This window comes from Apteryx mantelli, chromosome 1, assembly GCF_036417845.1.
Source record: "Apteryx mantelli isolate bAptMan1 chromosome 1, bAptMan1.hap1, whole genome shotgun sequence".
Taxonomy (NCBI): Eukaryota; Metazoa; Chordata; class Aves; order Apterygiformes; family Apterygidae; genus Apteryx; species Apteryx mantelli.
The window spans coordinates 212515246-212530313 of NC_089978.1; the positions used below are offsets into that span (position 1 = coordinate 212515246).

Here is a 15068-nt window from a genome sequence, read left to right on the forward strand (position 1 = left end):
GAAAAATAGTGTAAACTAAGGAGATTTAAGTTTTAACATTAGACCTGAAAAACATAAGTGTTTCACAAAGAAACAGAGCACGTTAACTATAAGTTTATGTAACAAAAAGATTACACATTACCAGTCTGGATCTCATTAGGCTGCTATATGTTTATTTCTATACAGTTTATAACTTTGCTACATTTGAGTTATACAATCTTCATATTTCAAACTCGTCAAATACGTACCCTTTTTGAAGAGATTTCCATAGAAATGATAGGAACTGGCTCCTAGGAAATAAGAAACATGTCCTTGCTTAGAAAACAAATACTTTTTACCATGACAATAAATTAGGTAAAATGGTGTTGCTTATTACTTATTATGCACAGCTCTGCTAAATGCTTTAATTTTCTCTAAGTTCTGATGCTACAGGAAGATATGAGGAAATTGTGTTTTTGAGAACTTTTGCTTTGAAAAAGTTTATTTAAAATCAACCAACCAACACTTGTAAATCAAGATTATCAAATCCACAAGAACACTACAATTTCCCTGTCAAACATAACATCAGCTTTTGCCACCACTAAATACTTTTTGTGCTACTTGAGAGTGATAAGTGGAGTGTTCTTTATAACAAAACATTCACTGAAGATAAGATAAATATAGTAGGAATTCCTTCTCTTAGCATTTTCCTCTTTGTCCTCTGCTCAGGTTTCCCAGGGCAAAGGCAAGACACAGCCCTTAATAGGCCTATTGAACACAAGGTTTATCAAGAGGAGCAATTTCAGTGATTTACCCCCAGACGACAAGTCCATAGTCACACTGTCTAAATTCAGATACCAAATGTAAATATCTAAGTTTGGATGTTAGGCCTTGCCTGTAATGTAAAGTAGCTCAGCCTTCTACTTTCTATGGCTAACATGAGGTGCAGTGAATACTCACTTTGTGGATTTCATTGTATCACTTGGGCCACACACCAAATACTGAGGTCTAGTCATGGATAATTCCTTAACAGAATGGTGTTTTGCCTCAATAGGACTCAGGTTTTCCCACAGTAAACACAGATTAACTGACTCATTCTTTTGGGGCTTTGGGCTTTTTCTTGTTGGACTTTCATTAAGGTTCCAAAATTCTAGGTAAATTTTTGTGCTTGCAATTTTATCCTTTTAAGAACTTAATAGGATATGAGGGAAAAGGAAATAAAATGCAATAAGTTTCTAATAAGAAGTTGCACTACAACCTCTAAGTATTTAAACAGAGTCCTATCTTTGCTGCAATGTGCTTCAGTACTTGGGCTGCAACTCCATTTCAGAAAAACTTCAGTATAAAATGAAGGTTTCCTACCATAAAATGACTAGATTATTAGTTTCTTGTACACAGCTACTAAATATTCAACCATCCTCAGAATTTTAGGCATTTTAATTCTGAAGGAAATTCAAGACAGTTGTATTCATGCTTCATATACAGCACAATGCACCTTGAATACTTGCAGCTCTTCAAGAATCACTTCTTCCATTGATTCTGTCTCTTGATTATAAATTGTAATGACTTTCAGCACAACTCCGTTATCTGGGAATAGATTAAAAAATTCTAGTGGTTATAACTTGTGGAAACTTTTAAATGGCCTTCAATAAATATTAAAATAACTTCTTCAAATTGATAAACTTACAAGTACATAGAATCCATTGCATATTGCTATTACTTTTACTGATGACAGTTCTTACTCTTAGAAAATGCAGACATGTGACAATTTGTAAAACAAGACCCAGCAACACTGTGACATGCTCAAGACTATCTGACAAATAAGAGAGTCAAGAATACGGCTAAGATGTCCCTGAGCTCCATGATTAATTGACTAATATTTTTCAAACTCTGGGTCATAACCCCTTGGTGATCTGCAAAAAGAACAAAGAGGCCAACAGTATCTTATTAGAAGAAATGAGAGTAGGCAGGAGCTCAGTTCCATGAAGGCAGGTGAGTGTAAAATGGCTTTAATTATAGGATCTGAGATCTGATCTAACGCTAGTTAGGAAACTGCTAACTATCCTTAATTGCTGGCAGCAGCTCCGTTCCTCCAGGCAAGAGTACAAACACCTTCAGGGGCTCGTTGCATGGGGTTTTCACTTCCCCACTAAGGAAGCACTGAGAGGTTATTGAGCTGAGGATGTTAATCAAAGAAAGATGAACTAAAGAAGAGCTGCACTTTCAAAAAGCTTAAGAAACACTGGAGTTTAGAGCTATCTCTCTCTCTGTCAGTACAACTCTGTTACAGGAAATTAAAGCACAAGAACAGCATCTGGTCTTCCACCATTTCAGCTTTGTCTTGCTGACTGTTATTAGAAAAGTCTTGCTTTCCTTAATCTGAAAATCTGTCATCAACAGTGGGAAATATCACTTGCTTTCTTCTGTTATTTTCAGTCATCTTTGATTTACAGGGGAAATATTCAGCAGACAAGCACTGGGGAAAAAAAAAGTTCAGCAAAAGATCAAAGGAGTAAACATAAAGAAGAACCATTAAAGTGGGGTCATACACTACTTCTCAAAGAGAAAATGTAATCAAATGCATCCATTTTGTGAGGGGACAGTTAAAAGAAATTGCAGTCTGGGCTCAGATTTTCAAATATCTGCTGACGGACATGTGGACTGTTGGCCTGACATTCAGACTTCTCCTTTGATAAACCTTTCTAATCTACGCAGCTGCCCTAAGGAAACTTCTGCTATGCTGTAAGAGCCTGCACGCTAATGTTACACTGTAAGTGCTGGACTCAGATGAAAGAAGATTAACCCTTTCTAATATTCTAATGCCAAGGAAACCCCTGAGGTTTTTGATGAGAGTTTTGCCAGAGTGGAGATTGCAGGATTTGTCTTAGATTTTCTAAAGCCAAAATTCCTATGTTGGAATTTCTTGTCACCTGAGATTAGACATTTCAAGAAGTCTAAGCAGCTGTTAGGTGCCAGTCCAACAAAGCTCTAAAGCACATACTTAACTGTAATGAGCAGTCCCATTGGTTTCAACTTTGCTCAACAGAGGTCTTGCACACAAGTATTTGATATAATATCTCAGCCATAAATGCAAGTGTAAAATAAGAAAAATCTGGTCACCATTTAAAATCTGCTGTAGGGATTATGTAGAGAAATAAGTGACGCAAGGGATGGCCTAATCTTTTAGACCACATATTGATTCCAACATTTAAAAAGCTTAGAAAACAGTGCTAACATAAATAAGCATTTGGTATTCTGTAAACATGCTTCTTTTGAATGTTCTCCACACTGAAATGTGCTTATCAGAGAAATTTTGTTAGTAAAAAATAATTCACTGTAAAAGTGTTCCTTGACAAAATGGTCAAAGTGATTTGTGACATCATTCTTGTTGTTAAACTGATAAATGTGAATGTATGCATCCTTGGATACTTTCCAGACAGAGTAGATGTGACCAAATTCATATCTAGTTCCAGGCATTCCTCTTATTTTCTTATGTTTTCTTATTTTTTCATATACCTTTAGTATGTGTATTTTTCTCTGACCGATTAGTATAAGGGCAGTTCTATGATATATTTGATCTTATTCATATTTGTTTGGTAAGTGTTTAAAAAAATCCGCTTTAAACAGGGACTATGTATTTTATGAAAACAGTGCAAGGGAAAGACAAGAAAACTTGGCAGAAAACTTCTAACAATTTCCTTTTGAACCATAAACTTGGGGATTTCCTCCTTCTTTCCTTGAGCTGTGTCATAATGCAGGTCTGAAAGCTTTAGATATATACCCTAACATTTTTTGCATGCTATCACCACAGTGAAATATATGTCTGGAATGACTAACCTCTTTTGTAAGGCAATTAGTAGTCTATCAATGAAGACTAGCATAGTCATGCAAAGAGTGGTTGTTTAAAAGGAGTGCTGTCTTTATCATTTCTGGACTGTACACAACATAATTTCATTCATTCTGGAGGTCAAAAAGTTATTTCATCAACTTCCTCTTAACTTTCTTTATTTACCTGTACCAATGAACAAGACATCATATTGCCCATCTTCAGCTTCCACTCTGTCCACTGCTATTTGCTTAAGATTGTACTTTCCATCTGTTTTAACTAGTATTGGTCTCTTATGAACAGGCCTGATGGGCTGATACATCAGTGGATGACTCCTTGCAAAATGGACAGCTTCATCAGGATAGTCTTTGGTGGTAGTGTACAGACCACCATTCACTTTGCTGGCACACTGCAAAAACATAAAACACAGATTATCCCTCTGATTTGGCAAATAAGTTGTCAGAGACAGGTCTTGTTTTCCAGGGTGAAGACAATTCTACACAAAGCCCAGCATAAAAACAGTCACAGAAAACCATAGTAGGAATTGGGACAGCATATTGTCCCAGTGCTTTATGCATGTGTGGTTTTTAATGATGAGAAGCAGAGAAAGGGAATGCTGAGCAGAGCCTTGGCATTCTCATGTCTAGGGAGAGCCAGCTGCTTCCTGCCTGACGTACTAAGAGCTTACATTTGACCGCTTTTTTGGTTATATCTCTCTCTGAATGCACGCACACAGAGTCTACACACAGATAACTATTATCACGCTCTTGATATGTATGTGGTCATAAAGAAATACAATCAAATGCACTCAACATTTTATGGAGAAGCTCTTAATTATACACGCAAGGTCTACTGATATCTTGGGAAGACAGCGAGGTCTATACAACACCAGTCACATTTTCAAAAAGATGTTTTTGTTTAAAATAAAGTTTTATTTTGTAAAGCAGTTTTAAGGGTGAAATTTTGAAATATTGATACAGTTAGGTTTTCACAAAAAACATACTGATTATTTCTTCCCCAAATTCATATTGAATCTGGCCATTGACATCTGTTTACCATAAATCAGGTAGGAGAAAGGGGTTTCCTATCCCAGTAGAGACCTCCATGTAAAGTCAGCAGAATAGTAATGCTTGATATCAATCTCTAGTTTACTTAGTTTTGACTGTGAAATGTATTACCATAAGAAATTAAGCACACTTAAAAATTATGCCAACAGAAACAGTAATTCTTGATCTCAAGACTTCTAACAGTAATTCTACTAAATTCTTCTAAACATTTAATTCTAATTCCTAACTCATGATGGCAGTATTATATATTATAGTTAACTTGAAATCCCAATGTTTGCATCGATCAACCTACCATTTTGCAAAGCAAATACACTTTATGTTAATGATTGATTGATTAAAAGAGGTTTACTCCTTTGGTCAAATGTGCAATTAGGGATAATTTAATGCGTTAGACATGGAAGTTAATTTAGGATGCTTTGTAAAGGACAGGATATAGTGTTCCCAGCTGAACACTGATTCTACATTTCACAATGTCTAACTGAAACCATTTATGATCAAGCTGGAAATATCTCAGTAACCATCTACGTTCTCTGAATATTCATAAGAGAGTGTGGTTTTAAGAAGTATTTCAAGCAAAGCCACAGTAGCAGGCTCTCCCTATTTAAATTGGATTTTCAATCAATAAAATGAAATAAAATACTCTTTATGTTTACTGGAAACAGTAATTTTAAACTTGTGGTCAACTGTAATTGACAATAACAAACTCCCGCACTTGTCAAGTGGGGCAATGTTTGTTTCCACTTTTTGGGCTTAGCTACAGGAAAGTATTTGTTCAATGTTGACTTTGAAGTAATTGTCTAATCAACCTAGTGATGGAATTTCACTGGCTGTTTGCAATAAAGAGACAGAGTTTGAACATTAAGACAGGCTAAACCTCTGCTTTCCATGCACCACACAGCATATCAAGTGAGTAGGCATTGCCAAGTTCCTTTGCAAAGTTCTAGCCCTGGAGAGATTTAATAAAAATGATCCTTCACAGGCTTTTCATTTTTAATTAAATAAATCAGGTTGTTTAGAAAGGAAACAGTAAATGCAGCTGCCTCTGAAGTCTATCAACACCATTTTTGAGGTAACTAATGTCATTCTCAAAAGCATCACTGTCTAAATACACTAAGTGAATCAGCAGAGTAGGAACCTAGATTATGACAGAAGCAATGCTTCAAGCAGACTTTAGAGAGTGGCAGATTGCAGAGTCTGTCAGAACCATTGTGATTCTAACAGAGGTTTTCAATTTATTTAGCTTTAAGCTCTTTTCTCATTCCTTACAGACTCCATCTTTCCCCATTCAATAGCTAAGATCAAAGAACGCTGACTCTCAGAGATGCCTAACAGTAGCTTATTTTTGATTCTTTGTCACTGTCACTCTTCTATTTAACTGACGATGGGAAAGGTAGTGGGATTCAGTTTACCACTATGCTGACCTGTTCTTTGGAGTGTGAAGCCCAACACCGTGGACTAGAGCCCAAAGCAAACTGTCTCTTCATGCTACTAGAAAAGCATTTAAAAGACCTCTAAACTGTGCCCTAAATGAGCAGCGAAAAATGAATAAAACCTCTGTTCGCTAAGGCTGGCATAGCCAGCTAGTCCAGACTCTGATGGGCTCTCCAACCTGCAGAGACAAATATGATTAAATTGATTAACACTTGGGAGACCTGGTTCCACAGCTAACTTTTTCTGTGATACTGGGAAAATTAATTGCTCTGTTCTTTTATATCTCTTTCAGCTCCTGAGTCTTGTCCTTGTCAACTTTGCTGGAGTTCTAGCTTGTCTAGAAGGACACTTCTTCCTAAAGAACATCATTTAACCTTCAATGCTAGTAGATATCAAATACATAATGACTATAGTGATTAATACTGAATTCTTGCTTGGGTTTAGCTCTTGTCCAGGTAAGATCTTTGATATGTTCTACTGCCTGGGGAAAAAAAAAAAAAAAAGAATCCCACTTTGAGAATTTGGACCATATAATCTCTGTGAAATATACAGAAATTCTGCAATCCATGCATAGTACTGTCTCATTTTTATTTGGTCACTTATAAATGTTGTAATTTTTCTATAGCAATGATCAAACAGGAAACCAATAATTCCTTTGAATTCTCCTGTTTTGCTCAAACATTGATAATTTACTTATCTGTTCTTCTACCCTGACTCAATACCCATGACTGACTTTGATTCACATCAAGTAAAAGAAAAAAAAAATTGGTATTGACATCAGCATTATTATAGTGGTAGCTTACAGGTCAAGATAGTTAAATCATATTTACAGTGTTTAAATCCCAGATAATCTCTTTTTATGGAGCATCCTCTTCTGCATTTTGACTTGTGCCTCTAACCCCAAGAGAACCAGAGGAAAGAAGTAATTTAAAATGAGAGAGGATGTGCATTTGAAATCATACAGGGAGAAAAGCTGTATTGGCATGGACTAGATAAGCTAATAGGCCTTTCACCTCTCATTCCTGTGATTCAGTGATAAATGAAATGCATACAATGTTTACTTATGCATATGATTGCTTTTAGTATAAAAGAGAATATTGATTCAGTTAGCAAAGGAAAAACAACATCAAAAGTAAAGCTCCAGTAACTGTTTATTCCACTGTTAAGCTCAAGAGAACAAACTCCTAGCCTACTAGAAGATAAAGAGGTGAAGTGTGAAAGCTGTGTGTGAGTTTTAGCCAAACAGCTGCTAGAAATGTCTTTGCATCTCACAGAGTCAAAAATCTGCACAATACAGCCATGGTAAGGGGTAGACCTTCAGGGAGTGTAAATAAAAGCAGCTATGCAAGAGATAACAGTTGCTGTGAATGGCTAAGTAGTTGCATTTCAAAAAGGTGTGGGGAGAAGACGAAATCCCTGGTCTGATCCTTCCCTGGGTTATCCTGGCGTTGCCTGCTGCAATGCCTTTGCCTGCGGCGGGATTCCTCCTGCCTTGCAGCAGGAAGCGGAAGGCGAGGGAGACCCTGGCTGTGCCTGACCTCTGAGACGGCTCCCTGCGATGCAAAGTGCACCCTCAAGTGCCGCTGACAGGCAGTGGCATGTGAGACTGCCCTCCTCACAGCCTGACCTGGTAAGTGAGAATCCCTGGCTAAGATATTACAGTGATAGAAACTTCAGAAACACCTAAAAAGAGGGGGAAATAGAAACAGAGCTTGAGATGAGGATTAGGTGTGATGCCTATGAAAAATCAACATAGACATTAGAAATCACTTGTAGAAATTCAGTACTTCTCTAAATAATGTCTGTGATTTCCTCCAGAAATTCTCTCTGACAACTGAAACACCTAAATGCCAGGCAAGAGCAACCCTCCCGATGACAGCTCCTGTATAATTTCAGAGTATGCTACAGTAGATGCCACCTGAATTGTATATTCAAAATATGTCTTGTTTCTTTTCTTCACTTACTGTCCACCTGGGGCAAAAAAAAAAAAATGTTTGTAAAGAAACTCATGTGAAAATTGTGGAAAGCATGAGTATTTTTGCTCAGTTCTGTTCTTTGCAATATAGTTTCCATATCTGTATATTCTTTGCAAGGACACAGAATAAGCTCAGGCATCTGAGCTGGGGGGTCATAAAATCTAACTAACTGATCTCTCTAAGCAAACCAACATATTTTGAGTATGCTAGATCATTACTTCTAGAAAGAACCAGACTTGATATAAGGATCTCCAATGATGGAGGATTTACCCCTTGCCTAAGAAAGTGATTCTTCACTTACATTAACAAAACAGCAGAGAATAGATTGCACTTACTGAACCAGGTCTAGGATAAGGTACTTTTCCTTCATATAGAGCCCAGTGGTATTCAGGTCCTTCTTTATGAGCATATGGTCCATTGAAAGCCGCTCGAACACTTGCCATATGGTAGACACATATAGCGTATCCTCTAAATATATTGCTATGAAGTAAAATTCAAAGACATTATTAAAACAGTATGTGACACATTCATTGCATATAACACTGGTGTTACTATGTAATTAAGACTACATCACACTTCAACAGTGTTCAGGGAGAAACATTCCTTTGTGTTTCCTGTATGTTTTTCTTATAACCACTGTATATGATGTCCTTTACGCAGTCTTTAACATATTTATAACATTTCTCTGAAACAGTGTGGTGCTGTTATCCCAAAATTTGAAGTTGGTAAACAGACACACTAGCTCTAAATTAGTTGTTTGTAGACACAGAGAAAAGACAGACAACAGAACTCAGGTCTTTATGTCTTTGATTAGTTATCTAAGCAGTTGACTATTTTCCCTCTCATAGCTTTTTTCTATTCTGTGTACCTTGGAGAGGTGGGAATAATCCAATATTGACTGAAATGAACCAGAATCTTTCTATGACATTGGACAAGAATATTGGACAGGATTGTTAGTAAGACCACAAAGATTGCTGTATATAGATCAACTTTTATGAAGGCATCTTTGCTACTTTTAAATTTTCGGGGCATAGTTCCAAAGAAGCAATTCAGTTTTCTTTTTGTTTGTTTGTTTGTTTGTTTTTTTAAGTTGGCATCAATGCTCTGGACAAAACAATTATCTCTGAGGAATCCAGAAGATGATCCAGATCACTTTACATATTATTTGCATAGAGAACCAGTAAGAAACTGTCTACTACATTCCTAGTAGACCAGATCTGCCTCTCTTCCAAAAACGTGAATCAGGAGAGCAAAGCGGTGTCAATAGCACAGCTGCTCCCCTCTACCAGTTGCATCCTAAATTAGCCGTTAGATCACCACGAAACAGTACTGCAAGCTAACACTTGAACTAGGCTGTTGCAGAAAAGGAGGCCACCAGCAACAGCACAACTAACATTTTAGACTTCACCAGGAAGGCAGAAGGATTTAAGCTGCTGCCTACTTAACCTTGAATCACAGAGGCCCTCTGAAAGGATGCCAGGCTGCTCTCATAATCATGGAGGAGAGCATAAACTTGGGCACAAGAAAATTTTCAAGCAGAGGAACATTTGATTAATTTATGTCTTTCTGGGAAACAGGTAGACTGGATCACTGTGTGATATTTCAGGCTTCTGAATGTCATAGTGCAGTTTTTACATTAAAGAGGAAGTACATTGTGAATAGAACAGGGAGTAAATTGTTTACTATATGTTTGCTATGCGGTGTTTATCATGCAGCTTCCATCTCCTCAACAGGCTGTTCAAACACTCCTCTACTGCTATTACTTTTTCTTCTAGTTGTTTACCTTGTAGTGTTGAAGAGTCCAAATATCACTGGGTTTTTGTTATCCCGAGTTTGTAGCAAAAACACATCTTCTGTAAAATGTAAATGCAATGTTATTTATAGCGAACTACTCTTCTCAGTCTCAAAAGAGACACTTTGTTGTTTGTTAAAGGTGTGATCTTATTTTACTCGTATATGGTACTCAATTTCATGTAGGTATTAAAAGTTGTCTTTAAAAACAGTATAATAAGTAAAGGCATAATTGATGATAGTCAACTCCATATGTATAAGACTTCATAAACCTTGGAATCAAAACACTGCCAACCACTTCCTGATAATGAATACAAGTACAATATTTAAGGGTAAGATGAATTATCATGGAAGTTCCTATTTTATACAATGGTTTTAAGTTTGTTGCAATCTAGGATATTTACCTAATTCATCAAAATGTGTATCAATTCCATTTCTCCCTGGCACAGAGCAGACTAGCCTGGTTTTGAGGAAAGTGCTCCATTTATTCACCAGCATTCGTTGTCCTCCCATATCATTCTGTGTAGAAAGAAACAAATGCTGATGGTAATTTGGATGAATACGTCTAGCAGCACAAACATCTCTGCTGAATTACCCACTCATTGTATCTTGTAATGTTAAAAGCATACATTTTCAAACCACATGTGCATTACTGATACTATTTCTCTGGAGTCAGTTTTCAGTAAGATTGCAATGATCAAGTCCAATTGTCAGAAAGAGCTGTGGGTTTGTAAGAAATTTTTTAATTCCATATCGTATCTATGGCTAGTTTGAACTGTTGTAACCCTTTTATATTTCTCATTTTTGTTAACTGAATGTACCAAGTACATCAGCAAAGTTTAGCTTTGCTTTAGGAGCTCAACGCTTCACTGATGCCCTAAATCTATTTATAGAGCTGGTACAGCTGGGACAATGCAAGCGTCTACATGGTGCTCTAACAAAGTCTCAGCAACTTAAAATTATTTGCCCTTTGTTGCGGTTGACTGATCTTTTTCTGCTGTTGGGACTGTCAGGAAGGGGAGAGGGGATTAGTGCAACTTAGTGATGGGACTCTGTAACCTTCATATAGCATCCTCAAAAGCATGCAAAGCCTTATACTCAGGTAGACTGTATAATTGAATGCTGAAGACTCTTTTAGGCTTTCAAGACTCTTCTCACAACTTTAAACTACTGAAATTAATTGATTAACTCAGCTTTGCACTGAAATCTTACAAAAACGAATAGACATCTGCTTTCCTCAGAAAAGTAGAAATAGACAGAGTAGCTGCTCCTGAATTCCAAAACCTGGTACAGCTCAGATGAGAAGGTAAAAGCTGGATAAGTCAGTTCTTAATAGCCTTTAATAGACAGCTAGCTCTCTGTATTTTTGGTATTAGTTAAGTCAAATTTGATTTATAACATATGGAGGGAAGGCTGCAAAGTTAATGTCTAGATGATAAAGCATTCAGAGTTTTGGACGTGTGGAGGAGAAAGGTCTGTGGGATTTTGGATTAACTCATGGTTAGAGATAAGAAATTCAGGTGGATATATTTCAGACAAGAGGGAACTATTAAAATAATATATTCTGACATCTAACAGAACATAGGCCAAAGAATTATACTTCAGATCTTGATTCAGGCTTGAATTCAGAATGCTAACTAGTGCTGTGAACATTCAAATCTTAGGTTGCAATTTGGTACCCTGCATACCTCAGATATTTTAAGTCATATGTGAGTACTCTGTAAGAAATTTTAATAAGCAATATGATGGTGAGCATATGTGACATTTAGCATACCACTCAACTGACAGAACATTTTTGACCTGTATCATGCTTTATGTGCATCAGTTTTAGGAAAGTGTCTCCTACAGTTAAAGAAGGAAGGATGCAATTTGCTTCAAAAACCAAACTGGATGCTAAGAAATTAATTTATTCTTGCCTTTAATCAAGCAGATATAGTCCCAATGGTAATGGGAGATCTCCTCTCATCAGCCTTACCTTTGATCAATTAATAGAAGAGAAATGGACCCAAACATCATCAGGTGTTAGGAGAGGATCAGTTGTGGGTAGCTTAAACTGGGGAGCTCACATCTTAACACTGCTCCTCTCCAGCAGCTACCTGACTTCTCTTTGTTGTGAGTGGGAGCAAGGAGTCAAAAAGACATCAGTCCACTAGGTGCATGGTCAGAGTGGGAAACCAATCATCAAGCAGGGCAGTGAGGGGAGCAAGACCTCTCCTCATGTCTTTTCTGCTCCTCTTGGTAAACTTATGCCTGGCTGTAATAATAATTTGCTGGATAATTCAATCTTTTTTCCTAGTTTCCTTATCTGCAAAAAGGGAATGATTTTCCTTAGTGGCTGACGAGAGGAAGAGGAGTGACAGATGAAACGAAAACATTAATAAGCCACTATTTATAAAACACTCTGTAGACAGTTGACATTGGGTCCCTCTTATCGTTCATGCACTAAAAAAGAGGTTTTCAAAATTTACAACTGGCTGCAAAAGCCATCAGATTGATAGGACAGCTGTTGAGCCTGCACAAATGGAGATGAGTCATGTCAGGTCCTTGCAGACAGAATAGGGAAGGCAAGAGTGAACGTCAGAGAGGGCTGGTGGCTGGGCTTGTCCCATCACCTGGGAATACAAGGGGCCCTCAAGTTATATCAGCTGGAAGAGCTGCAAAAGGCTTTGGACCTGCAGCCGATACTGAGGATGATGGAGCCATGATGTGAATAGAAAATCTGGTTGGTAAATGAGTCCTGTGGGTAATTACTATTACTGTTACCACAAATAAACACAAAGAGAGATGGAGTTAAATAACATGATTTCTGAACTTTGCCCTCCCTGAAGCAGAATTCAGCTTCAAGCCTAGATTTAGGGTTAGATTTAGAGTTTTCTAATGTTTGAGAAAGTTTAGATATAGGGTTTTCATTCAAAGCTATACCTTACTCGCACATGCATTAACTGATGCCATATTTGCTGGTGGGAGAAGGACTGAAAAAAGGAGCTTGCTTTTTTTTCATTCAACTAGGGAATAAGGAAAAGAATCTTACCGCACACACGCGTCCCACTCTGGTATAAATGGCATGAGTGCTTGTCTCTGCCTCCAATGCTTTTTCAGTAAAGAAGAAATATACTTTATTATCATCGTGGTCTTCATTGTCAGGAATCATGTATGAGCCAACAAACTTTGGTTCTTTAAAAGAAAACAAAAATGAGTTGAGGATCAAGTTAATTAAAACATTCTTTTTTTTTCAATCTTTAAAAACAACTAGTAGCAAAGAGAAAAATAAAATGAAAGAATTAAAGATCTGTCAGTCAGAGAGCTACCAATGGGGAACAGGGTGATGGAAATAGGAAAAAAAAAATTATTTCATGTGGGTGGGTATCTACAGAACATGTGGAAAATATTAGTATTAAACTATTCTTGTAGCTCTAATTCACAAATCAATATTCCTTTGTATATGTGTATAAAAAAGATCTCTTTCCAGTCCTGTTCTCTAGGGTTTATATATTTTAGTTTGGGTTAGAATAAAACTTGGCAGTGTACTCACATAACAATCTCTGGTCCCATACAAATCAGACATAGGAATGACAACCTCAGCTTCAGACAAACAGCCTTTTAAATAAAGAGAAAGGTCTGATAGTTCAGCCAATAGATGGTGTACAGACTTATAGATAGAAGATGCTTTGTGCATCTTTGTCATGAAATAAAAACCTTCTGAAATTTTTCTGTTTTGACTTTTCACTGCAAAATTGAAACTGCAAAGTTTGAACTTTGGTCTCTGCTGTATGTCTTTTAACCGCAAACCAAGCAGAGCAGTGAACGATTTCATCTCGCAGAACTGTAGCAAAGCTTTTACTAGCTCTTTCAGTAAGAATGGCATTCATTCCATTGGTCTGAGTTCATAAGAGGCAGCGGGTAACGTAAGTATTTTCTAAATTCTTGTTTTATATGAAAACAGTCTTATTTTTAAGACATTGCTAGAGAACATTTGCTTGATAATTTTCTGAAATGTTTTTCACGGTGCATTTAAAAGTATTGCTTGGCTACAAATTTAAAATTTCAAGTATAGAAGTCTGAGGTCTTAATTTCAAGAATCCTAAATTTAAAATAATGAAAACTTCCAGAGAAGGTTGAGAAGAAGAGAAAATTTACTTGCTTGTTGGTGTCTATATATGACTAGTTAAAACATGCAAGTCAACAAAGGTCTAAGTATTGGACTTAAGTAGATATCAGAACATTTTGAACACATATTTATAAAATTAATGTAATTGAAGTCTGAGGTCGGATTCATTCAGGAAAAAGCATGCAGCAGAACTGTTTTCTCTCTTTTTTTTAGATTCAAGACAAAACTGTCCTGGAATTTTAGACAAAAAGCTTGCATGTCCTTTCTAGCTAGGTTTACTGAAAAGATGATGTTCTCCATATGAATCACTATAAAAAGGCGATTACTGACTCTCCTTGCCAAACATTAGCTGCAACTCTGTCACTATTAAGATGAAAAATGTCAGTACTATTGGAGCAAGATAAATCAAGGTTCTGATTCTACATTTCACAGGAAATTTGAGTATTATGAAATTCAATTTCATTCCAAATTGAAGAATAGGAAGCATTTTCTAGATTTCCCATCACATGAATTTTCTTAATATTTTTATTCTTGAATATTTCAATGTTTTTATTTAAAAATAACATGCTTTAACTTTTTATTTCATTTAACTGTATAATCTTCATATTTTTATTATTTTATGTTATTGCATGACATCTCTATAGCACACAACTTGGCAAAAGGTTCAGTTGTTTTATTACAACATTAAAGACAACATGATCTCATCTAGCAATTCTAAGTAGAAGCTCCTATTAATTAAATAGAGAATTTAAAAATATTACTTTCATTATATCTGAAATGTCATGAAATAATATAAAATATCCAGAGTGTAAACTAAAAGTATTTTTAAAAGTGAAAAATGAAGGATTCCAAAGTCGTACTTGCTAAATCCAATATGTAATCAGAGTAAAATTTTCAATTTGTTCATCCTG

The 15068-nt window shown here is 36.4% G+C and overlaps 1 protein-coding gene across 1 annotated transcript in view; it reads right to left on the minus strand.

Annotated features, from left to right (window-relative positions):
- SEMA3E (semaphorin 3E) overlaps positions 1-15068 on the minus strand; it is a 71666-nt gene that overhangs the window by 16379 nt on the left and 40219 nt on the right. Inside the window, exons 6-12 of the mRNA XM_013943991.2 lie at positions 13081-13223; positions 10454-10568; positions 10042-10111; positions 8594-8738; positions 3971-4193; positions 1454-1545; positions 228-269 (exon numbers count right to left, since the gene is read on the minus strand). Of these exons, the coding sequence (XP_013799445.1) occupies positions 228-269; positions 1454-1545; positions 3971-4193; positions 8594-8738; positions 10042-10111; positions 10454-10568; positions 13081-13223 (830 nt within the window). The remainder of the gene's footprint in view (positions 1-227; positions 270-1453; positions 1546-3970; positions 4194-8593; positions 8739-10041; positions 10112-10453; positions 10569-13080; positions 13224-15068) is intronic.